General features: G+C 31.4%; 2 protein-coding genes across 4 annotated transcripts in view; one reads left to right on the top strand and one right to left on the bottom strand.

Moving 5' to 3' along the window:
- LOC105349155 (uncharacterized) overlaps positions 1 to 4,456 on the top strand; it is an 8,928-nt gene extending 4,472 nt beyond the window's left edge. For 2 of the 3 annotated variants that reach the window (XM_034482947.2, XM_066078671.1), the window contains 3 exons: positions 3,002 to 3,034; positions 3,275 to 3,391; positions 4,328 to 4,456. In XM_034482947.2, coding sequence (XP_034338838.2) covers positions 3,002 to 3,034; positions 3,275 to 3,391; positions 4,328 to 4,359 — 182 coding nt within the window. In that variant the 3' untranslated portion in view covers positions 4,360 to 4,456. The remainder of the gene's footprint in view (positions 1 to 3,001; positions 3,035 to 3,274; positions 3,392 to 4,327) is intronic. The other variant, XR_004604277.2, reaches the window with a different exon arrangement.
- Positions 4,457 to 5,061: 605 nt separating this feature from the next.
- The window catches only part of LOC105347555 (uncharacterized), a 51,277-nt gene continuing 28,838 nt past the window's right edge, over positions 5,062 to 27,500 (bottom strand). Inside the window, exon 3 of the mRNA XM_066078673.1 lies at positions 5,062 to 6,500. Coding sequence (XP_065934745.1) covers positions 6,208 to 6,500 — 293 coding nt within the window. The 3' untranslated portion in view covers positions 5,062 to 6,207. The remainder of the gene's footprint in view (positions 6,501 to 27,500) is intronic.

Raw genomic sequence — 27,500 nt, forward strand, 5'->3', positions numbered from 1 at the left:
AAAAGTGGTTGTCTAACCCAAAATGAGAAAAATCATACCAGGGTGCACAACTAGATATGCATGCCTATCATATCCTAGAGTTTTGTACAATTCTGTTCAGCTATCCTTGAGAAACAAGTTCAGAGTGGGAAAGAAGAAAACGAAGAAGACGAAGAATAATTTTACATGTATTAAGAACCATACAAAAACAATAAGTCTCCAAATTTCATTCGGGAGACTTAATAATATAGATTAAATAGAGATAGGATCATCAAACATCAATAATTTAAAGATAATTGACAATTTCTGATTCTAAGGGGGTCAGGATGACCCCTTAGGGTCATGACTTACACGCCATAATGATCTGATGCACCATGACCTAAGAAGGAATAATATCTTTGGATTAAGGTGGGGATCTCAATGGTTTTTATGATATTTGATAATTTCAGGAAGAGCACTTGGGATCCTGACCTACATACCATCTGAAATGCCTTGAACAAAGAAACAATAATATAATATGTACATGATATATGATTCAATTTAAGAACCCAGATTATTTATAATAGATCAATCATCTATGTTTTGTAATACTTCCTTTGTATAGTTTGTGCTTTGTTCTATATACTGTTCATGTTCATGATTGTAGTATGGCTTAGTCTTATTTTAAATTACCGGGTACATTAAAAAATTGTCAAATATATATGACTTGGAACCCCCACCCCTAAACAAACTCAAATATAAACTGTCCCCCCCCCCTTAATTGCCGAATGATCTATTTAAATCAAAATATAATTTGGGTGTCTAAAAACTTTTATAAACTGGTAAAAAATGTTTTTCTAAAACTAAATTACATTACACCTTGCATATTTGACAAATGATCTATTGAGATTTGATCAGAGGTCATATTTCTACCTTGGGATCAATAACTAGTATTCATTGACAAGTTAAAATTAATAACAATAAATGATTCAAATTATAAATGTTTATACTCCACATTCCCCCCCCCCACCCCCCAATCTAACCTGGTTCTAAAGATTCAGTCTTCTTAATACATTCTTACATGTGTACAGTAGCAAATTTTAAATCATTTCTTGACTGCTTTTTCTCTCGTGATGCACATTAACATTTTGGAAATTGCTTAATTCAATTTTTAAGATTTATAAACAAAATGTTATATGCATGTGTATTCACCTATTGGGGCAATTGTAAAGTCTCCTAAACAAAGCAGTGACATCATTAGGCTAGGATTTACCCACATGGATCAAACACTACTGTAACATATGAATAAGATAAAATACTTTATTATTTTTAGTTTTAGAATGTCAGGGTGTCTCCAAGGGGGCATAATCTATATACAATTTTACGCGCAATGACACAAAGAGCAAGAATAAATTATATGGTTTAGGGATGTGGATCTCAAATCTCAGAAGTTAACAAAATATCAGACTGTATCATCATTTCCTATTTCATAAAGGCAGGGGGGGGGGGGGGTTAAAGACAACACCTGGGGGTCATTAATGTACTTTACACCAATTGATGCATCATAATGACATTAGAAGATATTTTGTATTTTCCTGTTTCGTGGGGGTCAGAACAGTCCCATAAGGTCATGACCTACATTGTATTTGATGCATTATAATACATTAAGAAAGAAATACTCCTTCCTTCCTATTATAACTCTTATAAAAATGATAAGTGTCTACACTTACTTACATGTAATACACAAATTTAATAAGAAATTGTTTATACAGGGTCAATATGGGGTCAACTCAATAGTGCAAGTCTGACAAATGAAAAAAATAACTTTTGCGACTAAAATGACAGAAACTTTACAAATGAGATAGGATAGGTAACGATGATAAGCTTGATATTTAAATATTAAAAGATGATGATACAGTATGCTGAAAGGGAGATCACATTTAGAAAGTGAAAGTAGAACTTATGTATGCTGGCATCTCATTATATTGTGCTACTGCTACTACATGTATTATGCTTGCCTATATTGGTCAACATCATAATGATAATCCAATTAAAACACAATAATGAATTCCTTTAGCTGATCTTAACTAATCCTTTTCTGCTTATGGAAAACACAGACATGTATGTATACATCCGAAGAGCTGGGTAAAACTAGTACCCGTAAATGAGACCTGCAGACCTGTGTTGTGTACGTAACTTCAGACAAAGATCAGTTATTTGTAACATGCGTGTATTTTTATGACCTATTCTTCAAATCCACTTGCACTATTTTATTAGGTAAATAACAGCTTTAAGGTGGTGCAGGACACCTGCATATTGTGATGTATACTTCCTATTGAGATAAACAATAAAGTAAATTAAATTATAATTAATTAAATATTTACCCCCCAAATAATGTTACCTAACATTGAAGTGCAATGAATGAGAGTGTTTACATGTCTGTAATAGCATTGGGGTCCAATGTGTATTTTTGGTAATTTTACAATTGATATGAATGAATTCTCATTGGGGGGGGGGGGGGGGGGGGGTCTGGAACCTTCACTCCCACCCCATCTCTAAATCTGTGGACACGATGATGTACATGTAGGCACACAGAAGCAAATCTAAAACCGGCAACCGCCACGGGGAGGGGGCATAATTTAATTTTGTTTGTAATAATTATATAGATCATTATACTTTCTATGACATGAAATGTTAAGATTATTGATTAACTGAAAATTCACTGCAAATAGTTCAACCCCAAAATGCACATAAAGTGCTGCTCATGTGTATTATCATATGGGAAGGGATCTCATCCTTCAGTTATGAAAATTATAATTTCTAAATGTATTACCGGAGCTTGGATGTGGCATTCATTTTTAATTAAACTTGTGCAAAACAGTGTTATTTACGGGCAAACACTTGGTGCGGGTATTACATGTATGTACTGTCTAATGACAGCATCTAGTTATTACATACAGTTCATATTTCATTTAGTACAAGACATTATTTTTTATATCCTTTATAGATACTATTTTTGAAATGCAAAATAATCTCATTTAAGGGCCTTGTCGCAATTTAAAGAACGAATATATTGGTAAGTTCAAACACATTGATGATTTTCTAGAAGCATTTCCATTTTTTCTTAAACATCAGAAGAAATTAAATTTGGTATTTGGTATAAACTTATCATTTAGTTCTAAATGTTAAAGACTCTTGTAGCCAAATAGTTTTTAGTGATAAACATGAGTTGAGGTAAACAATACTTCAAATATATCTCAATAAAATTAATTATTCCAAACTTACTGACTTTTCAATTATGTTAACATGTAAACAGGATGTTTGTATGAGGACAAATGTTACCTTTTCGACAGACAATGGGTAACAAAAGACTGCCAAACTATAGAATGCAAAGGAAACAAGTGGAGTTTTAGAAATCGAGTTTTAAAGAAAGGTGATGCATAAATTGTTTTTAAATGTTTTCTTTCCCATTTGTCTCTTCTTGTTTAATGATTGAACGCGTTTCGAGATGCATTTTTTGAAAGAGAAATCTAGTTCATTTCAAATAAAAACATTCTGGTTCAAAAACAACAAATCCTTTTAAAATTAAGTAAGAATTTAAAGATTATCAAACGTGAGTCATTAAATCAGTACAGAATCTGTTTTAATTTAGTATACAAACCTCAAAGAAAAAATAAAGATTGTCATCATCACTTAATCTTTGAATGTGGTTAAATTAGTAAACATAGCAAGAACAGTTTTGTTCAAAATTTTTGCCATAATCAATGAAAAAATCTCTATTCATCTCTAAAAATGTTTTAAATCTTGCGTTTCATTTAGTTTAGTTTTCAGTTATCATTCTACAAAACTAACATTGAATAAGAAAAATAAATCTAACATCTTAACATATATTTCGTTAATTTATTTAAAGACATTTTACGGACAAAAATTGATGATGGCATTTGTTACATCTGTTAACTATAGTAATTACTCTACTATTAAAATCAATAGATATTATCACTGACACGTGTGTCAAATACGACCGCAGCATCGTTTTACTCTTAAATCATTTATCAAAGTATCAAACGTATTAAGCTTTAAGCCATATTGATTCATATTCATACTCAAAGATGGTTTTGAAAAAGAATTCAAGTACGTTTAATGGCTAATTTCTATTTAATTGCATATCAATTACATTTGCAACAAATATTTGTGCTGTAATGTTTTTAATGACTTACATTATTGAAAGAACTACATTTTTAAGAGATCGCACTGATCTAGACTGAATTAACTAATTAGCAAATTTGTAAGGTAATGATATTATTCTTTTGTTAACCTTTCCAATTTTTCAATGAAGAATCTGAAATTTTACTTATCTTTTGTTTGCTAGGTTTAAAGAATGCAGATGGATCGTGTAAATAACTGATTAGAATGATAACGGCAAACAGGCGGCACCTATTTACGAGACGATGTATTTTCACGCACGTTGAAAAATGAAAAATAAATAAGTTCTATTGCTTAGAGTGTTCACGTTTTCTTTGTAGATAATATTATTTGTGTGGTTTATACTATATGTAAAACATGATCAATGGAGTATAAAGAAATGTAATTTACAACAAAGGACAATGTGCTATCATACGCCTTATAGGCACATATAATAACCCGTACATATTATGTAACTGAATTTTTAGGTCACCTGAGTAAACTCAGGTGACCTATTGCTATCCGTTTTCATCCGTCGTCGTGCGTCGTTCCTCCTGCGTTAACAATTTTACATTTTTAACTTCTTAAAAATTACAAGGCTGCATGATTGCTACCATTTTTGGTGTGAGGCATCTCTATGGTAAGAGGAATCTAATTGTGAAATTCATGGCTCTACGACCCCTGGGGCGGCACATGTGGGGCCAAATATGCAAAAAAGCCAAACATCTTCTTCTCTACTCCCACATATGTGAGGTAAAAACTGGTTGCAGAGTTATTATGTCCATGAAACCCTCTACCAAAATTGTGAAATTCATGGCCCCGCGGTCAGGGGTTCTGGCTCTAGGTTGGGGCCAATATGTCCATATAGTAAAAATGTATTAATTAAATCTTAGAAATACTTCTTCTCTACTCCCATATATATTTGTTAAAAACAAAATGCATGATCTTGATGTCCATGAGGCCCTCTACCAAAATTGTGAAATTCATGACCCTTGGTCAGGGGTTCAGGCTCTAGGGTGGGGCCAATATGGCCAATAGTAAAAATGTATTAAATTTGTAGAAAATCTTTTTCTCTACTCCCATATATATTTGTTTAAAACTAAATGCCTGGTTATAATGTCCTCTACCAAAATTGTTAAATTCATGGCCCCTGGGTCAGGGGTTCAGGACATGAGTGAGGGGGGGGGGGGGGGGCAATATGGCAATATTGTGTTAATGCATGTGATGTTTAAAAATTTTCTTCTCAATCCTCACACATCTGTACAAAAAACTGACTTATAATTAAGTTTACCAGGAAGTCCTCTACTGAAATATTAATTTTCATGTCCCCTGGAGTATGGGTTTTGACTCTAGGGCAAAATGTATGCATAGGTGTTAATGCATATAATGTTAAAAAATATCTTCTTAACTCCCACACACCCGAAAGGAAAACTGAAATCATGATTTTGCAGACCAGATCTTTAAGTTTTTCGCCAAAATTATAGGTTTCACAGTTCTTTTTGAGAGATTTCAGGGAGAAATGTGGTCGTCGTTACAAATTTATAATTTTTCTACTCCAGAATGAAACCTAATTAATTAAATGCATTTAAGAGACTCCTCGACAAGTTTGTTTATGGGTTATATGCTACTCAGGTGACAGTTAAAGGGACTTAGACACGATTTGAGCCTAAAATTCAAAATTTAATTTTTCCATTTTCAATATTTTGAATGGTTGATATTGGTATTTTTAATGCTTTGTCAAAATTTGAAAGTCAAATACTGAGTTAAAAGAAAGAAAAAGAATTTAATATTCCTTGTTTTGTAAACAAAGCTTGAGCTTTGTTATTTTTTACATATGTGTTTTATTGGTGTAAGTGTCATTCAAATTTTGCTTTCTTCTATTGATACTATTATTTATGATCACATTGAATCAGAATTTTATGACACAGGTCATATACGGTGTACAGACGGTGTACAATTGACTTAAAACAATATAAAACAATTAAATGTAAAGATAGTTAGCATTATGTCTCCATTTATTAACCACCTGTAATAAGGAAGATCCTGTAACAGATGTTTATTTGCTATTTAAGACCTTATGTTTCTATATCCTTTCTTGATTTCACGTAGGAGCAACGGTACATCACTTGCAATAATGAATAATACAAAACTTCCGATAAGCAGTCCACCTAGGATACTCCCGACTGCTTTCGCTGATGTACGCTCATCCTTTGCACATACTTTTAAACGCCGAGCTTTAGAAGTTTCGTTTGCCTTTATGTAGAGCTTGGATTTTATTTCCTCCAGTCTGGCTTGTAATGCCTCTGTATCATTAACTTTAATGTATTCATTGGATCCACATGGACAATGGCACGGTCTGGCTGTAAAGATTTTCAATACATGTGCTAGTTATTACATTAAGTTAAACCTGCCATAATTGTACAAATGATATCATTATCATATTTAAAGAAATGCTACTGGTTAAATTTTTAAAGACATTTTTGAAAGGCTTAATAGGTATGATCCTTCTCTCTCTCTCTCTCTCCTTCTATCTCTCTCTCTCTCTCTCTCTCTCTCTCTCTCTCTCTCTCTCTCTATCTCTGTTTTTCAAAAATGGTAAACTCACTACAAGTAGGACTTGTTCCTGTCCAGTGTCCCAAGTGATTGCATCGTCTGTACAGATCCCCGGAGGTATGATTGGAACCTTCCAGACAGCTATACGTAACAGTGTCGTTGTATAGGTTTCCTGTTATTGTGTAATTTGCGTTGTCAATATGCAAGCTTGTTATGTCACACACGGCACCTAGAAGTATAAAGCTGAAACAATTACCTTTTGTTTCCGCTTTTGAATGGGTGCGTCAATTATTTATTATATTTCTACAGTATAACGTTTTTATCTCATATTTCATCAATATTAATTCAACGCAGTTTGTCAGAAAATGTATTGATACTGTGGAATCATTTTTATTCGCGGGGGTCAATGTTCGTGGGTACCAAAATGTTCCTGGTTCGTGGAGACGTAATTTTGTTGGTACATGTAATGTAATCAGAAAATTTTTAATAAATTTTAAAATAGATGCTTGTGTATAGATTCGTTGGGATGTAAATTCTTGGGCAAGGGTAACCCACGAAAGCCACGAATGCACACTAACATGATGATTCCACAGTACTGCATTGTTTTGAGGTTTGAATACTTCAGTTAAAGTTGTCTGGGTTAATGGCTGACTTTAATATTTTTATACGCAGAGTTTCAATGCTTAACATACTGCACGTAGGAGATGTTCCTGTCCAGTATCCTAGGTGATTGCATCGTCTGTACAGATCCCCGGATGTATGATTGAAACCATCCAGACATTTATACGTCACAGTGTCGTTGAATTGATTTCCTGTCACATTGAAAACGGCGTTGTCGATTTGCAAACGGCTGTCGTCGCACGTAACATCTAAAGTTCGAAGTATTAGATTTTACTGTGTTTAAATACAGGTTTTACTGTAAGTTTAAAATGTTGATTAATTGCAAGTTTGTACGTGTGTGAAATAAGTAATTAAAAACTCAAAAAACGAAATGTTATTGTACAACTTTCTCGCAGAAACCGACGGATTTGAAACAACTATAAGCTACTTGGAAATACCTGACACGTAAGTTTAAAACTTTGGTGTCAGTACAAATTTATCTTTTGTTAAAAATCTCTATTTATGCTAGAGTCTTTCAGCAAAATCTTAAGTATATACATGTATATTTCCCAATAATATACATATAATTAGGGTATAAAAATATCTGGTGAAAATGGTAATGCTAATGGGTTTTTTTGTTAGGATTGCTAAAATTTGCAAAAGTTTAAACATATGGTAGATGCAACCTTTCACAGATCGATATCAGACATAAATATGTCGTTTCGAAATATTAAAATAAGTCATAAGATAAGGATCAGCTTCTTTGCACCAATTAAATCATTATTGTTAATCTTTGAAAAAATTTATTTCATAACAAAGATAGATTTATCAACAACAGCAAATCCTTATTAATTTAGATATTAATAATTTAATTAAATATTAATTAACCGATACATAAGACATAAATATGTTGTTTTTTCGTAAATGTGTCTATTACTCACCTATATTGACTTCTACAGTCATTAAATCTGCTATAAGGTATTCTAAAACAAATATGATAAATGTTCATTTTTGTTCCTGTCTTTTTTGAATTAAAAATTCTGCCGTCGAACACAAAAAATGCAGTAATATTTTCCTCTGTGTAGATTTTTTATGGTTACCTGAATAAATCGATTTAGAAAAATTCATTTTGTAAGCAGCATGTATATTTTGGATGGTGTTTTAAATTACGTATTGTGCCACAGACTGTTATCCTTAAAAGTGTTTTTGAACTCTAACAGTTCTCTCTTAATGTTCCTTAGTGTTGAACCCAGTACGACTGCCAATGGTTTTTTATGTTCGCAGGTAGGTTATTGAAGCATATGGCAATTTAGCGTCTTATTTTAACTGTTATGCAACTGTTATGTCAATGCAACAAAATCTGGTTGTACATTACAGGTACATCGGGGCATTATCACATGATAACTATAAATAGGTTACGTATACATGTATTCCTTAACATAAAATGAGATAGAACAACACTACTCTGCAGTTTCCACAAAACAATAAACAAATCAAGTGAATGCAAAACATCTCAGTTTTATTAAAACCGCTGCTAGAATCCTATATTCTCCTCGATTAAATAGTTAATCATCCCGTTCTGAAAAAAAAATATCCTAAGTTTTATATAATTTGCACGAAAAACGGTATTATGCATCAATTCAACACAAAACACAAGGTTTTAGTAGCATTTTCCAAGTTAAGCATTGATAAAACTAATAATATTGATTCGTGATAAATGTGAAGTTCAGTATGTACAGGGTAGTGTTGTTCTAGTCGATTTTTATAATTATCGTAAACAACGAAAGAGAAAAGCCTGATCCAAAAATAAAAGCCAAATTACATACCTTTTTTCAAATGATTATTAAAATGACCATCCTTTCCAATATTCTTTCGTTTAATTCTCAATAAATCACAAAAAGTACTTCAAAAGATTAGTTGTATTTTGAATCTGTTTACATTGCTTCTTGATTTTTGGTCTATGTATTGTTGTTTAAATATTTGAATAAGTGTATCATAATTAAAATTTCTGATTTCACAGAATAACGTGCACATGAAACACATTTAAATTGAATAAAGGTCCTTTTATAAAGAAAATATTAAAAAAATAATAGTAAAAAAAAAAAATACATCAAGGATTTCAGCAGAGATTTGAAACTACTGACTACTCTGAATAATCGTTGACAATGTGTGTTTATTCTTTCTCTTGCCACTATTTTGGTGGAGAAAATGTTCATATTGTACAAGTATTTATACAAGGACTTTTGTTTGAAATATTCATTGGTACGTTGGCTTTGATTATTTGCTTTATATGTAAAATTTAGTCTTATCAAGAGTGATGAAAAACGTTGCCCTAGAAATAGAGGCACATGATAAAGCAAACTACGTCGTCTTGTTTCTGAACCTCGTCTGAGAATGAGAATCATTATGAAAAAGCAAAGTTTTATTTTTTTGTTACTTTTCTGATTTTAAAAATTGGATTGATATATTGTGTTTTTGTCTTTAAACGGGCGTGGGTCCAGAAAATGTAAGGAGGAGGGATTGAGAGGCATGATAATTAGAAGCCGCCTAGAGATGTTCAGGGCAAAATAATGGTGAGGTCCAGAAATGAGGATGATGTCTGCTAAAAAGATAATTTATCTTGAAGTTAGTCTTAATATTTGATTTATACGTTATATCATATCAGTGGTTATTGGACATTGCACTTCAATAACCAATGATTTCGTTGATTAAATAACTAGGGTTGGTTTGCTTGATTAACCACTGCTTACTATTTTTAATAGTCTGTCATGAAATAGATCAAAATTTAATTATAATTAATTAACTAGCTATCATGAACAAATTAAAGTTTGACAACGTTCATTAACAAGTGTTTCTGTTGATTAAAATATCCTATTACTAGTATTGAATGTATGAAAAAGCAAACCAGTGTTGATATTTATTTTTATAATATCATTATATTTTTATAATAGATAATGTCTGGCTCTTGCCCCCCCCCCCCTCCATCCTTCCCCAATTTTTCATGAACACATATAAATATTTTTGAAATAATAAAAACAGTCAGTGGAGTCTCAGATAAGGGTTAAGTATTCAAAAGGAACCTTAAAATATTTGAGATTCCCTGTAATGTCAATGTGAGGTCTATGGTACTCCAGTAACCGTCAAACCCTGTGGGCCTCTTGTTTTGCGATTCACTTGTTAACAAGGGTTATTTTAATTATCTTTTTATAAAAAACATTAATTTAAAACTACAGTAAACAGATGTTCCATTTGATCTGCGAATTTTTTTATAGCAGTCATAAAATCAACCAAAAGCCGCTGAATATCATCAATCTTATAAATACTTAATGGTATCGCTTGATAATTTTCTTTTCAACGACTTAAAACTCTTTGTCAGATAGATTTGTCGATACCTTTTCAGTATTGATTTTTATGGACTTTCCCGATGAATTTAAAACTTTTTATCTTCTTTTGTTGTTTCATATCCTCACCAAAAACAACACGATTCGTGTTTATTTCGTTGGAGAAAAAGACAATTACTTTCACCCCACTGTTGATTCATGATAAAACTTTGCTATGAATTTGTTTTTGCTAATTTCCAAGAATAATATGTTGTGTAGCAATTGTATTTAATTTATATTCGAGATTATTTTTTTTTTTTACAAAAAAATTAAATGATAAGTTATTTAAATCCTTCATAAAACTGGTAGTATTAAAATAAAAATACCTCCAAAAGAAACTTTTCTATTTCAATACTTATCAGTAGTCGTTCTTTAGATCAAGCTGTTTCTGGTTAGGTATATGTTTACTGTGTTTTTTCACTGTTAAGTATTTGAAAATAAAATAGCATAGGTGATTCAAATTCTTAAATTCAAATCTCCTCTCTCTCTCTCTCTCTCTCTCTCTCTCTCTCATGTGAGAGAATTCATCCTTATTTACCTCCTGAATGTTTGTCGTTTCCCAGTCGTTGATGATTTCAGACTTAAATTGTTGTGAGGATGAATTGGGAAATCCGCCGAATAATGTTTCGTGAAGATAGAAGTCGTATATTCCAAAACTGGCACCTGTTGCTATTCTTAATACAGTGACATTCGTTGAAAGGCATATGGAAAGACCAGCTGTATTAAAAAAGCAAATCTCTACGAAAACGATTTTTTAAGAGGAAGCTTTGGGGTGTTTTGTTAAACTTTATATAATAATTATCATATTATATACTAACAGATTAATAAATTTCTAAATAAAAAGCAATCTTTATTTCAAAACTCTTATTGACCTTGTGATGTAAGATCAGATGAATTCTGCCATCCATAAAATGTATTCTATTATATTTTGATCACAACCGTGCAATTTTTGAAAGGGTTTGGTTTTGTTTGAAGACGTTCATACGCTCTATTATAATGACTTATATCTATTATCCTTATTTTTATATGAAAATGAAAATGAAAAACATGTTTTGGTTTAAAATTGAAAATGTTATCATGTTAATTAAACATTAATACGGGATTATGTACCAACATAATAAACATTGTAAATAAATAGCAATAAGGAAAAAGTAAGAGAATGCAATTTCATTTTTGAAAAATTGATATCCAAAGAAAACATGTAATAAACAACTACAAAAATCTAACCTTAAAGATATACAAATATCCAATGCATAACGATGTTGGAATCTACCAGTGTCATTGCACAAAAACTTTCACTAGCTTTTGGTTGATGATGTAAATTTCAAAATAGATTATATCTATCTGAATAATCCGATCCGTGCTGTTTCATACCTTTTTTTGTCTATGTCTTTTTAAGTACTACTGTACCAGAAACGCCAATATCAACAACACAGCGTTTTAGTATGATAATACTGATGAGACTCTTGATTTTTAAGAAAAATCTTTTAAAATTTCTCAAGAATTTAAATGCTACAATCTATGATTGATTCAACTATGGAAGGAATCTGAAAAAGAGTGGTTTTGAAATTGTCGAAACTCTAAAAACCAGTTCAAAGACCCTAAAAGCTCAGCAGAAAAATAAAAGACAAATCTTTAAAAATATTACTTTCAAAAAGTACAACTAGATATCTTCCTATCAGAAAATACATTGTTCTTAATTGTATTGTTATCATTATTTAGCAAGCATGCAAGTTTTGATAAATTGATAAAACAAGGACCAGCTATTGATCGAAGTACGGCCACTATGTAAAATGAGAGTTTGACAAACAAATATAAAATGATAAATCTTCTTATTATTTAAACAAAAATATGCTTACTTTGATGATTCATGTGGAATAAGAAGGTGTCGACATCGCAGAAAAAATACATAACCCGTGTTAATGGGTAATGTAAATTTTTTTCTGCAATGATCGCTACCTTCATAACCCGCATAAATCACCAGAGAAAACATTTTATTGTTTATATGTATATCTTTATCTTAACAAATAAATATATTAATTGTAAAACAAATAAGTTAAATTAATTAATTACTGTTAATGTTCATCAGTACGTTAGATAAAAGAAACAGCCAAATCGTCCCCTATGGAAATTTGAGTCTGACACCGTCAGGATAATTTTGTGCAGTCCGCAATTTTTCTGTCGCTGTAGGTTTCGACCAATCGATAAACGGGACAAGTCGATATCAGTACCGTTAGCTTCTATTGAGCTATGAAATAACTTAACTTTCCGTAAGAAATCGGGGGAATCATAATTGGAAGATGTAAATATAATAATACATGTATATATTTCAGAACTGCAATTTTACAATTTGAGATATATATTCATAAAAATTCAAAATTTTATCATTACTTATTTGTGTCTGACAACATGGCAGTGGTTCATATCATAAACAAACAATCATCAACAGATGATTCAATAATGCGTTAAGTAAGACGCTTTGTGTTAGCTACACTTTCACAGCTTACTGCTTATCACCCTTTCAATTGCAGACTGCATTTCAGTCCTTCCCACACCTCAACAGAGTGCAGACACCCGTGTAACGTGCACAGGATCTTTTGAAGATCTGACAGAAGTGACTTTCACACTTTTAGCTGCTAATATAGCATGTAGTACAAAATTGGTATACCACAGAACATGGAAGATGTTGTTGCAAAGATTTTCAGAAGTTCCATCTTTGCCTCGTTACCTCTTTCCCCAGATATACAATGCAACTTTATTGCGCACCTATTTTGAAATGGAAACTCACCAAATAGTATTTCTAATCATATCTATGCAACCAGTTACGTTCATTTTATTTAAGGTTCACCAGATACAACAAATACATTTCTGGTTTTAAAGATTTTACAAGGTTGTCAACTCTCGGCTCCTAACAAGGACTCTGGTCTTCTAATTACTGTCCCAACTCTATCTCGGATAGTGACAGTTTCGCAATCAGTTGTCCTGAATAACACAGACTTTTGTTGAAATCTATTTTTCTTCTTGCCTTCAATGCCTTTTTGCGCAAAGAGGAATCAATAGTTAAACATAGGCCACATGTAATTACTGCTGTTTGAAGAGAAGAATTTCAAAAAGGTTTACTTTCAGCAGGCTAATTAGTTCTACAAAACAAGTAAACAAACAAGTCAAATTTATTTGTTGAAAAGTCACTTGAAAGCTTCTGCAAATACTGCCATATGCCTAGTTTAATCTTTATATCAATTCATACAAACTTTCCATCATAAAGGCCCTTTGTTCAATTTATGGGAAACCAGTTACTATTGCTTGAGGTACAAACATTTACAAAACACCATACGGTTCATTGGTCTTGATCCCGCACTCTATAAAGGTCATAGTTTTAGGATAGGGGCTGCTACATATGCAGCACAAGTGAACTGTATACAGAAAATGGGAAGATGGAACTCTGATGCAGTTCGTAGATATATTAGAATTGATAGTTTTATATTACAGCATGGTGATAGGTCAGGCGTATACTGCTATCAAAGATATCACACAGATCTTTATTCAACTGTTGTGATAACCTCTGTTTGAGGTGAGGCTTGAACTGCTGTTTCTTACTTTTTCATGTATTAAGTTTGTGATTTTTATAACTAAGAAATATTTGATAGTCATTAAATAAATGACTAGTTTCGCAATACATATGTTGACTCATATTTTTTGAACTCCTATATAGCCAGATCAGAAAGTATTACAAAAATGTATTTCAGAACTGCAATTCTAGAATTTGAGATATATAAGAATCTATAAAAAAATCTAAATCAATACAGAATCTTTCTTTTCTAGTCTGAATATTAACGTATTGTTGGTGTTTGCTGTCAATTTCTTAAACAAAACATCCACCCAAAACGTCGAGCACAATCTGTAGCTCTACTGGTGAGTTAATGGTTATTATCGGTTAATAGTACATCAAAATGATAAACATATCTAACTCGTATGGATAAACAAATATAATTGATGTTGTTGGTTTTTTGGTTTTTTGTTTTTTGTTTTTTTATATATATAAATGACATTTTAAATAGAAAAGTTGATAGAATATTTTCTACCAGTAGTCCAATGTTTATAGTAAACGCAACTCTTTGGAACTTAATATTATTATTCATTTTTGTTTTCTTAGCTTTTGCAAATCTACTAATTGTAAATAAAGGCATATATTCGTAATTCCCTACTTTCTTTAGGATTATAACAGCTACGGTGTAAAACAATGTAGGTCGCAGGTTTGATTGAATCATAGCACTTGATTATTTTTATCGTTACGTCAATAATGAGCAGATCAAGAAACCTACTTGTCTTTTTAGTAGAAGAAGTGTCCGAGTAATAAGGTCAGGATCTAACGCCTATTTTAGATAATTATCCATATTCGGACCACCACCCCTACCCACACATACCTATTCTCAAGATCCACGCATGTTAATAACTCCCCATATATCCGCGCATGTCAGTGACTCTCCAGATGCAGGAAACTGCTTCGGGCGATAGAAATTAAAGCGATTACTTAAAAAATTAATGCTATATTATGCTTATAATGCTTATATTAATTTCGAAATTAATTTTCATTAACATTGACATATCATTGCAAATACATGATGTAGTAAAACAGTAAAGGTAAGAAAACCAGTTTTTGCAGACGCAGTGTATATACCTTGAATACGTTTTTGAAAATAGTGTGCAATTTGAGAAAAAATAAACAAAATAAATATATCTTTGTAATGTACTTTATTGAAAAATAATAAAAATGCATAATTTTATTAAATTTATAATTTATCTTCAAAGCATCTGTAAACGTATTGTATTTGGCGTGTACGATATTTGGCGGAAATTGGTTTTCGAACAAGTTGGCGTGGATTTGAATTAGCGTATTTCTGAATGTGACTATTCTTATACATAGATGTATGGCATTTAGCGATGTACTTGATTTAGAGGAGGGCTGCATTCCGCCAAAAGCGCTAAATAGAATACACCGCCAAATGTAGTACGTTTACAGTATTTCAGTTATCTTTTATAACATCTAAATGCATGCATATTGATAACATTTCGATTGAACAAAGTTTCAATCTGGAAAAAATAAGAAATGTGAATTTACATTTGCCAATTATAAACTAAGTATTTACACTCCTGCATGTAACTACAATATATGTATACCCAGTAGAATTGATTTTTAAACTTGCTGAACATGTAGTTTTCATTCTGTTTTGTTAAAATTTGAAACATGAAAGATACTCGTTAGCCAAATGTGTTAAATCCACTTCGATCGCCCCAATAAATAGAAAACCGTTGCCTAGCGAAGATGCATATAAAAAATTAAAACAATTATATAAAACATCGTATCTCTCTATGGTAAGAAAAAAAAAAGATACAACAAGACATTAAAACAAGATATTATTAACACTGTAATTTCTACGATGTTTACATGCCTGTTTATTGACATACATTGTAAGTGCGTACATACACCTAATTTCGATAGTAATTCGGTAAACCTTTTACAAATAATGCGCTAGTAAAGGACACTATTGCTCTTACAGGAGTCTGATGGCAACAAATTAAATGACTGATATTTGATTCTTTTAAAAAATCAAATAATGTCTAGCTTGAAAGGTTCTCTATCTAATTGAAAACAATCGGACCTTAGATTAAAAAATCACTTAAGCTTGATTATGTTAAAAACTCTCCGGAAACAAGAATCGACAAATTCGAATGAAGATTAAAGATATATATATATCACATTATTAAGGTGTAAATTCAACACAATAAATTGTAAGTTGTACAGATAAAAGTGTAAAATGTACAGATTAAAATGTATAATTTGCAGATAAATGTGTTATTTTGAAGATTGAAGTGTTAAATTTACACATCAAGGTGTATAAAATGAAAAACAAGAGGCCCAATGGTTATGGGTCACATCGCTTACCTGAGGAACAATAGGTATGATAAAATTCAGCTCAATGGAATCATAATAAAATCTATCCAGACAATGTTGCATAATTCATGTAGATCCTGTATTAATAAAAATCCATTTTACCCCTTAGAGGTTTTGTTTATCAATAGTCCCTTTTCTAACAGGATAATATTATAGTCATTACATATGTTATGCATTGCAGTTCTCAAAATGATCTTACAAAATTGTTAATGTAGGATGTATATGGGTAATAGACCTACATCAAACTCTGAACGCCCAAAAATTGTTTAAGGACCAAGGTCTACACAATTAAAAGAATCATCCGGCTGATAAGTTTCTGAGAAGATTTTTAAAGATTTACTCCATATATTCCTATGTAAGAATTCTTCGACCCCTCCCCCAATTGTGGCACCACTCTACCCCCGGGGTCATGATTTTCACAACTTTGAATCTACACTACTTGAAGATGCTTCCACACTAGTTTCAGCTTCCCTGGCCAAATGGTTCTTGAGAACAAGATTTTTTAAAATATCTCAAAAATTATCAATAATTCCTAATTAACTCCCCTTAATAAAAAGCGTGATCCTTAATTTTCACAACTTTGAATTCCTCTTGCCTAAGGGTGCTTTGTGCTATGTTTGGTTGAAATTGGCCCAATAGTTCTTGAGAAGAAGTCAAAAATGTGAAAAGTTAACGGACAGACAGACTGACGGACAGACAAACGAAAGACAAAATGTGATCAGAAAGCTCAATTGAGCTTTCAGCTCAGGTGAACTAAAAAATATCAATCTGTTGAAAAATAAGCATGACATTTGCGTTGAAGCATTTTGTTTAAACAATAAAATATCAATGATAATATAGTTTGTTTTATTTCAGAGCTTTTATTGAAAGCGCCCGACCATAGATGAAAGAATGACAAAAACAAACTGTCAACCATCTCAAACATCCATAAAACGATCTGCTGTCAACAGACTCAAGGTAAAAATTAACAATTCATTTTAGACAACAAAATACTTCAGCAAAAATTTCAAAGTAGATAAAACATGGTTTCAAACAAATTTGACAAACGCGGAACACTGTTTATTTGTGTTCATAAAAAGCAAGCAAGGAGAAAAAATGCTTTAAATAAAACCTTAACGAATATTTAACGAATGTAATCATTGTTAACATAACAAAAAATTGTGATATCTGTACCTTCACATAACTCGACAACTGACATTCAAATGTCGGCCCTCATCAACAATAAACAAGTGAACAATTTAAATATAAAAAGCAGAGAAATAAAATTATAAAATATCTCTCAAATTGTTACCTACCCCTTTTAATTAAGGTGGCTCACTACACCGTAAAATATTTTCTCAAATCAGCAAAAAAAATACTTGATTATGATAGATATCATTATGGATAAGTATTTAAGCCTAGTAGGCAAACAACTGCGCAAGTTTGGATGAAAAATTACATTTTCAAAAATTTAATTCAGTTAACATGAACAAAAGCTTTAGGTGGATTCGAAGCCCAATATTTCAACCACTTGTGACGTAGTGTCTTAAAAAGTATAAATGAAGGTGTAGTGAGGTACCCGAAGTAGTGGTACCGTGAGGATAGAGCAAGCTCACAAATTATACCCCCGCTGAAAAATATAATTTTGCTGTACTGTGCAAAAAATACTGGGGTATAGGGAAAAAAATAAAAACAATTTGGGCACGAATGCCATATTATGCTTGAAATGGTAATGACAGTTTCAATATGGGAAGTGTATAATTTCACTTGAAGAATCAGATTTGTCACAAATATAATGATATAATATAAAAAAAATTGTAGCAAACAATAAATAAAGTAATTCTCTATTGGAAGGTAATGGAGAAACCGATATTTTTTTCAATAACCTTGAACTTCCAAAAATGACCAAACCTCAAGGTGACGACATACTTTCAGATCACAAGCAATTTTTGCATCATGGTGTAGCTTTTAATATATTTCCATTACATGATATGGCATGGACGGGAATTATGCATTTTTTTACGTTGATCTTGAACCTGCCCTAATGGTCTGTAGTCAATATAACGACACACCTCCAGACCATAAACAATATTCGTGTAAAGTAGAAACTTCCAAAGTTTCTCCAACAGACATTATATAATTCATATTATGTATTTTTGTTATAAGCAATTATTAGATGCATGTAATTGTTATCAATATAAATTATTTTAACTGCACCCCAAGTTGCCCGACTCCAAAGTAGTAAAACCTAATTGATTTATCCCAGTACTCATCATTAAGGTCTTCCGTTTCCAACGGAAGACCTTCTCGTTCTCGTTCTGTTTCTTTTTCTTCGCTATTTTTCTTTTTTTTCCAACAAATTTTGTGCACGCGATTTCTCAAGAACGACTCAACCGATTTTCATTAAACTTTCAGATATGATAGATACTAATCTAAACTTTATAAATAATTTTTTATTTGGATGACGTCATTTCCGTTTTTGAGATATTGACGTTTTAGCGATTTTCAGAGGGTCGGCTTGTCTTGGATCTTTACCTTTACGATTGAAGATATTGAGTTCAAACTCTCAGGGATTGTAGTCGAAAGATTGTAGATGACACTTTTGGCATGCGTTTTTGTCTGACTCAAAAGGCGGTAATGGTCGCCTGGACCGGAAATTCGAGATTTAAAAAACGTCGTTATTTTTTCGGGTTTTCTTTGTTTATCTCTTTTCTGAAAATATTTTTTTAAGACATGTAATGTAAAATATGTTTATATTTACTATACCTTTCATTTAATTTCAAGAAAAGGGGACTGACACCTAAATTAAGGGGACCAAAGGGCTCTACAATTTTTTAACCAATACTTCTTTACTGAAAGATATTTTGTGAAATGTTATAGAATCAAATATGCTTACCTTACAGTTATGTATCCAAGTAATGTAATGATTTTATCATGTGTTACGTAATTAAGGGTTTTCAGGGGCCAAAAGTCCAAAATTTCGATCACTCATAACTCAGAAAGAAAAAATATTTTGAAATGCAGTACAGAAGAAAAGTTGTTTAAAATGATGTTTTTAGCAATATGAAACCTTCAAAATCTCGCTAAACGACCCCTAAAAAGAGATAAGGGATCGGCCCCTAAAAGCTTCCTTGTCATATATCTCCAGAACCGTAACAAATTTCTAAACACTTGTTGAACAAAACGTGTTTAGAATTAAATGTCCTTTTATTTGATATCAAGAAAATGTGACTGGCCCCTAAAATTTGGGAACCAAGGGGCTCTTAAGTTTTTTTTATCTATACCCCCTTACTGAAAGATATTTTGTGAAATGTTATAGAAGTAAATATATTAATCTTACAGTTATGTACCCAAGCAATTTAATGATTTTATCATGTGTTATGTAATCAGGGGTTTTTAGGGGCCAAAAGTCCAAAGTTTGATCACCCATATCTCAGAAAGGAAAAATATTTTGAAATGCAGTACAGAAGAAAAGTTGTTCAGAATGATGTTCTTAACAATATGCAACCTTCAAAATTTCGTTAAACGGCCCATATCAGGTGATAAGGGATCGGTCCCTAAAACGTTCTTTCACATATCTCTCAAGAACGGTTAACGACATTCTATCTAAACATTTGTTGACAAAATGTGTTCAGAATTAAATGACCATTCATTTGATTTCCAGAAGAAGGGCCCTTAAATCAAGGGACTAAAGGGTTCTTAAGTCATTTATCTATAGCCCTTTACTGAAAGCTCTTTAGGGGAAGGTTATTTAAGCTGAATTAGGTATCATACGTTTATATATCCTAACAATATAATGATTTCCTCTTGCGCTATCTAATTAGGGTTTTTAGGGCCAGTGGTAAACAAGTGTTATCTTTTTTATGTTAATTAGAAGAAATGCAAGTATTTAAAGGGTACCTGCAGCCAAACCGATGTGAAACATATGTCAAAGAGTTTATTTACCAAAATTTAATGCAAAAAACCGTATCGAAATCGATGCAAAAATAACGGAGTTACGCCGCTTCAAAGTGGCTATTTTTACCTGCTTTGGGAAATCTAATCAAGAGAAAACAGAATTAGGCGATAACGAGGCTTCAGCGGAAGTGACGTCACGGGGTCAACAGGAGGGAAATTTCTTTACAAAGCTATACAAATTAAATTCGATTTTTCAGCCGAAATGATTAATATAGGTGTGATGTTTTGACGTATCTAGTTATTTTAAGTGTTGTCGATTTAGAAATTTGTATCAGTAATTATTTTATTACAGTCAGATTTATTTTTAAAGGATTTTAAAATTTGCTATTCTCGTCGCCCTTTCACTGATGAATACGATATCTTATAACGCTTGCATGGGCGGATTTATGTTCATTATTCATTTTTGATTACATAATATCCTTTCACACATGAGTGATCCGAGATAATGACACAGGTAAAGAGGTAAACTACGAAGCCACTGCTCCAGACACACGTGTATCTGGGGTATGTATACACATGGTACACGAGTCTGGTGAACAAAGAGAGGGTTTCACACCTCTGGACTGGTAAATGATTTGTGTATAATTAGCTACTCAATTGTTGAACAATAAAAAGAAAAATAAATTAGACTGTGTGAAATCAAGCATTCGTAAGCTAATACATGCGTATAGTCCGTCAATCAGTGATTAAAGAATCATACACGAGACTATCAAATAGTAAAATTTATGTTCGAAGTAAATGCCTTTATTGTTACTTATCTAATCAATTAAATAATGACCAAATTTACAATTCAGCAATTTAAACCTTTTTATGTGATCAAGTAATTATTTCGGAAGTAATTACATGTACGTTGGTCTTAATTTCTTATTTAATCAAGTGCAACTTTCTTTCTAGCGCTATGGTCAGCAATTTAACGCTTTAACTCCACATTACTTAAATTGTTATACTGAGAACAAATCATTATGAAATCTGAATAAACTTGAACATTGTGACAAAGGATGTAAATAAATGTAAAATGAAGTTCCATTATTGTATTTTTAGAAGAATACGAGACAGACTTAATTATGCAGCCATCTTGGACTTTCGCCTTGATCCGTTTATAATCCCGTGTTTGTTTGTTAAATAATGCATGCTATTTTGAGTTTTATTGGTCCTATATCAATTTTATTGAATAATCGGGCGAAATCATTTGTAATTTTATGCCTTAAACGAGGAATAGACCCAGCGTTACCTTTTACGAAATATGTATCATCAATATTATTAATCAGTTAATAATGTCACTGAAAAATCATTCGAAAGAATGACAATATTAACAAAATATGTTTCTTAAAACAAAAGGTAGATTAATTGCCATTTTGCTACATATGCTCTGCATTAATATGCCAAATGTGTTTCACATTTGACTAAATTCATGAAGCAAACAATTTTCCGAATTCTGCATTTTTGTTCGATAAAATACGGGTTTAAACTCAAACAACAGTCATTCAGGGTTGATAAGGAAATAAAACAACAGAAAAAAATGTTCACATATCGATAAAACAATGCAAGAAAACGAACTGTTTTCATACGATATTCCTGTTTCTCATACAGCCGCGTTGACCCCGTGACGTCACAGTTCATCTCGCGCCAAATCGGCTTGATTCAAAACTCGTTCAGGTGTGAAATCGGGTTTTCCCCAAATATCTCGAAAACTACTTATGCGGTCGCTGTAAAATTTTCAGGATAATGTTTTTACACATAGATCTTCATTCTATCAAAAATTGACCGGCACTGCAGGTACCCTTTAAAAAGCAATGAAAGAGAACTTATAAAAAGCGATACATAAAAACATTAGTACTTCACTCCGTTTTCCATATCATGTATTTTTGTCGAAAATCAAAGTCAATGATGTCATATTTCTTTTTAAAAATCGCACGGAAAACCTCCTAGTTGCTCGCAACGAGATCGTGTCTAGTATATTATTATATTCATATCGGAACTAATGACAAATGTGTGAAAGGCAAAACACATGTATTAATTTTCCAGCTAAGACCTAATGTTTCTATATGCTTTCTTGATTTCACGTAATAGCAACGGTAAATCACTTGCAATAATGGATAATACAAAACTTCCGATAAGCAGTCCACCTAGGATACTCCCGACTGCTTTCGCTGAGGTTCGCTCATCCTTTGCACATACTTTTAAGCGTCGAGCTTTAGAAGTTTCGTTTGCCCTGATAGAGAGCTTGGATTTTATTTCCTGTAGTCTGGTTTGTAATGCTTCTGTATCATTTACGTTTATGTATTTATTGGATCCACATGGACAATGGCACGTATTGGCTGTAAAAAAATAAAATACATGTTATATTTATTACATTTCAATTAAAACAAGCACAATTGTACAAATGACGGTCTATCTACATGTATATGGGCAAAGTGTATTCTTAAATTCAAATATATTTTTGCATAACTATTAAAATAAAAGAAATTGTTAATTTATGTTGAGAAATGGATTGAGACCTTTTTAAAATAAACACGTAAAGCTTAATACAATGTTAGTATGATACTTGGTGTGTGTATGTGGGGATGGGGGGTGCACTGTGTGTGTGTGTGTGTGTGTGTGTGTGTGTGTGTGTGTGTGTGTGTGTGTGTGTGTGTGTTTAAGCACCTGAATACCACTACACGAGTATGAATACACACGTTTTATCCCACTACATTTTTTCTTCCCACTACATGCACCCGTGTAGTGGGAAGTAAAATCGTTCGGAAACGTTATTTCTCATCGTACTTGATTCAAAAAATATAAAATCGTACTATGTTTGGGTTTCCGGTGTGTATAAGAATTTTTTGACACGCATCGTGGAGTCCATAAGAGTACTTTACACACTTTCCTCCATTGGATATAAATAGCGCATGCGCAATCGGAACTTCCTAAGAAGATGGAAATAATTGTTTACAGTAAGTATCATTTTTTCTTCGATATCTAGGGAATTATATCATTCTATTCTAATAGATAAATCTGGTAAACGACTATAACAAGGTCAGGCATTGTCTTTCCTGTTTTTCACTGATAAGAGAACACGAGATCTAATTTTGACATCATGCGAATGCCATATTCATAATCAAAGAAGGGATCGTAACTTATTTAGAATTAAAATGTGTCTATTTTATTTCAAGATTTATTTAATTATGGAACAGATTATTACTTATATTTTAAGGGATATATCAGTACCTTCTTAGTGGCCGAAATTCGGCCCCATTCCTAATCAGAAATAGGTGATATTTCCTCAATTTAGCGGTATCTTTTCCCAACTGGTTAACACTGAGTCTATATTTAATTCTTTTAAATAAATAATATTTATTAAAAGCAAAATATGTGATCTTTTAACCTCAATCAGCATAGCTTTTATCATAATACCTGTTTAAAAACATTCTGTAAACATTGCCAACTTTTAATCCTAATTTCCTCTATCTTTCTAAAAATCATAATGCTGTGTTCTGAGGAATCGTTATGCTGTTTCCACATACATGTACTTGATTGATATACCTTTTCAATTGTACAATTTCAATAAAAATACGGATGAATTTTACGTTACATAATTATATTAATACAAACATATTAGGAAAAATTACTTTAAAAAAGTGATTTAGTAGGAAATACTGATTTTTATCATTAAAATGAAAAGTATGAGTTTTCTCATGGGGTTAAATTTCAAAATAAATAATATTTACTTAAGCTAATGGTGATTATTTCTTAATATTAGTACGATCTGAGATAAATTTGGGTACAGATAATGATCCAAAAAGATTTAGAGGGTTTCCTAAGTGATTAAGTGTACAGATTGATTTTAGAACGTTAAAATGAAAAGTACAGGTTTCCTCATTGGGGTCTAAGTTCAATAGGAAAGGATTTTTACTTAAACTATTGATGATTATTTATTAACATTAGTGTAGTTTAGGATAAATTAGGGTAAAAGTATTGATTGGAAAAGATTTAGATGGTTTCCTTAGTGAATAAGTATACTGAATTCATAACGTTTAAATTAAAATTATGGGTTTCTTCATGGGAGTCGATAGTTCAATAAAAAAGGATTTTTACTTCAACTAATGGTGATTATTTCTAAGTATTAGTGTAATTTAAGATAAATTAGGGTACATATATTGATTTAAAAAATTTAGGGGGGGGGGGGTTCCTAAATAAATACTATACTGATTTGAGAACGTTAAAATGAAAATTGAGGGTTTCCTTATGGAAGTCTAAGTTCAATAGGAAAGAACTTTTACTTAAACTATTGATGATTATTTATTAACATTAGTGTAGTTTAGGATAAATTAGGGTACAAATATTGATTGAAAAAGATTTAGGGGGTGTCCTAAGTGATCAAGTATACTGATTTTATAACGTTAAAATAAATGTATGGGTTTCCTCATGGGAGTCTAAATTTAACAGAAAAGGATTTAACTTACACTAATGGTGATTATTTCTTAGTATTAGTATAATTTAGGATAAATTAGGGTACAAATATTGATTGAAAAAGATTTAAAAGGTTTCCTAAGTGATTTAGTATACTGATTTAAGAGCGTTAAAATGAAAAATATAAGTTTCCTCATGGGGGTCTAAGTTCAATAGGAAAGGATTTTTACTTAAACTATTGATGATTATTTATTAACATTAGTGTAGTTTAGGATAAATTAGGGTACAGATATTGATTGAAAAAGATTTAGATGGTTTCCTAAGTGAATAAGTATACTGAATTCATAACGTTTAAATTAAAATTATGGGTTTCTTCATGGGAGTCTAAGTTCAATAGAAAAGGATTTTTACTTCAACTAATGGTGATTATTTCTAAGTATTAGTTTAATTTAAGATAGATTAGGGTACATATATTGATTTAAAAAATTTAGGGGGGGGGGGGTTTCCTAAATAAATACTATACTGATTTTAGAACGTTAAAATGAAAATTAAGGGTTTCCTTATGGAAGTCTAAGTTCAATAGGAAAGGATTTTTACCTAAACTAATGATGATTAATTCATAGTATTAGTGTAATTTAGGATAAATTAGGGTACAAATATTGATTGAAAAAGATTTAGGGGGTGTCCTAAGTGATCAAGTATACTGATTTTATAACGTTAAAATGAAATGTATGGGTTTCCTCATGGGAGTCTAAATTTAACAGAAAAGGATTTAACTTACACTAATGGTGATTATTTCTTAGTATTAGTGTAATTTAGGATAAATTAGGGTACAAATATTGATTGAAAAAGATTTAAGGGGTTTCCTAAGTGATTTAGTATACTGATTTAAGAGCGTTAAAATGAAAATTAAGGGTTTCCTTATGGAAGTCTAAGTTCAATAGGAAAGGATTTTTACTTAAACTAATGATGATTATTTCTTAACATTAGTGTAGTTTAGGATAAATTAGGATACAACTATTGATTCTAAGTTCAATAGGAAAGAACTTTTACTTAAACTAATGGTGATTATTTCTAAGTGTTAATGTAGTTTAGGATAAATTAGGGTACAAATATTGATTGAAAAAGAATTAAGGGTTTCCTTAGTGATTAAGTATACTGATTTTATAACATTAAAATGAAAAGTATGAGTTTCCTCATGGGAGTCCAAGTTCAACAGGAATGGATTTTGACTTAAACCAATGGTTATTTTTTCTTAGTGTTTATGTAATAAAGTATAAATTAGGGAATAAATATTGACTGAAAAATATTAAGGGGTTTCCGAAGTAAATAAGTATACTGATTTTAGAACGTTAAAATGAAAATTATGGGTTTCCTTATGGGAGTCTAAATTTAACAGGAAAGGATTTTACCTAAACTAGTAGTGATAATTTTTTAGTATTAGTGTAATTAAAGATAAATTAGGGTACAAATATTGATTGAAAAAGATTTAAGGGGTTTCCTATGTGATTAAGTATACTGAGATTGGAACGTTAAAATGAAAAGTGTGGGTTTCTTCATGTGGGTCTAAGTTCAACAGGAAAGGATTTTTACTTACACTAATGGTTATTTTTTCTTAGTATTAGTGTAATTTAGGATTAATTAGGATACAAATATTGATTGAAAATGATTTAAGGGGTTTCCTAAGTGATTTAGTTTACTGATTTTATAACGTTAAAATGAAAAGAATGATTTTCCTCATGGGTGTGTAAGTTCAATAGGAAAGGATTTTTACTTAAACTAATGGTAATTATTACATAGTATTTGTGTAATTTAGGATAAATAAGGGTACAAATATTGATTTAAATAAATTTAGGGAGTTTCCTTAGTGATCAAGTATACTGAATTTATAGCGTTAAAATTAAAAGTATAAATTTACTCATGGGGGTCTAAGTTCAACAGGAAAGGATTTTTACTTAAAATAATGGTGAAAATTTCTTAGTGTTAATGTAATTTAAGACAAATCAGGGTAGAAGTAAAGATCCAAGAATATTTATGAGGTTTTTGGAGTGAATAGGTAAACTGAATTTTTAACGTTGAAATGAAAAGCATGGGTGTCCTCATAGAGGTCTATTTAGTTCAATATGAAAGGATTTTTATTTAAACTATAATGGTGATATAGGTGTTTTTTTTAATAATCAATTACATGTACATAATGTATACTGATTTTTTCAAGTTAAGAGCAAAAGATATTGGTTTCCTCATGGGGGTCCAATACTTTACAAAAGGATTATTTTATATACTCACGTTGATTATTTCGTTGCATTAATGAACTCAACATGTAACCAATATTATTCTTCTTTTTTACATTTTCTTTTAGAGACTCAAAACCAAAAATTTTGTTTACAAATAGTGACTGATGTGCCTTATGATGTAGATGTTGGATATTGTGCTTTTCCAGGTAATGAACAATTTTTTCTTACTGTAAACAAACACATGCTTATGGGAAAAAAAGAAAGAGGGATATAGAAGAGAAAGAAGCTTTATTTGTACTTTAGTGTCTATGA

Source organism: Magallana gigas, chromosome 3 (assembly GCF_963853765.1).
Source record: "Magallana gigas chromosome 3, xbMagGiga1.1, whole genome shotgun sequence".
Lineage (NCBI taxonomy): Eukaryota > Metazoa > Mollusca > Bivalvia > Ostreida > Ostreidae > Magallana > Magallana gigas.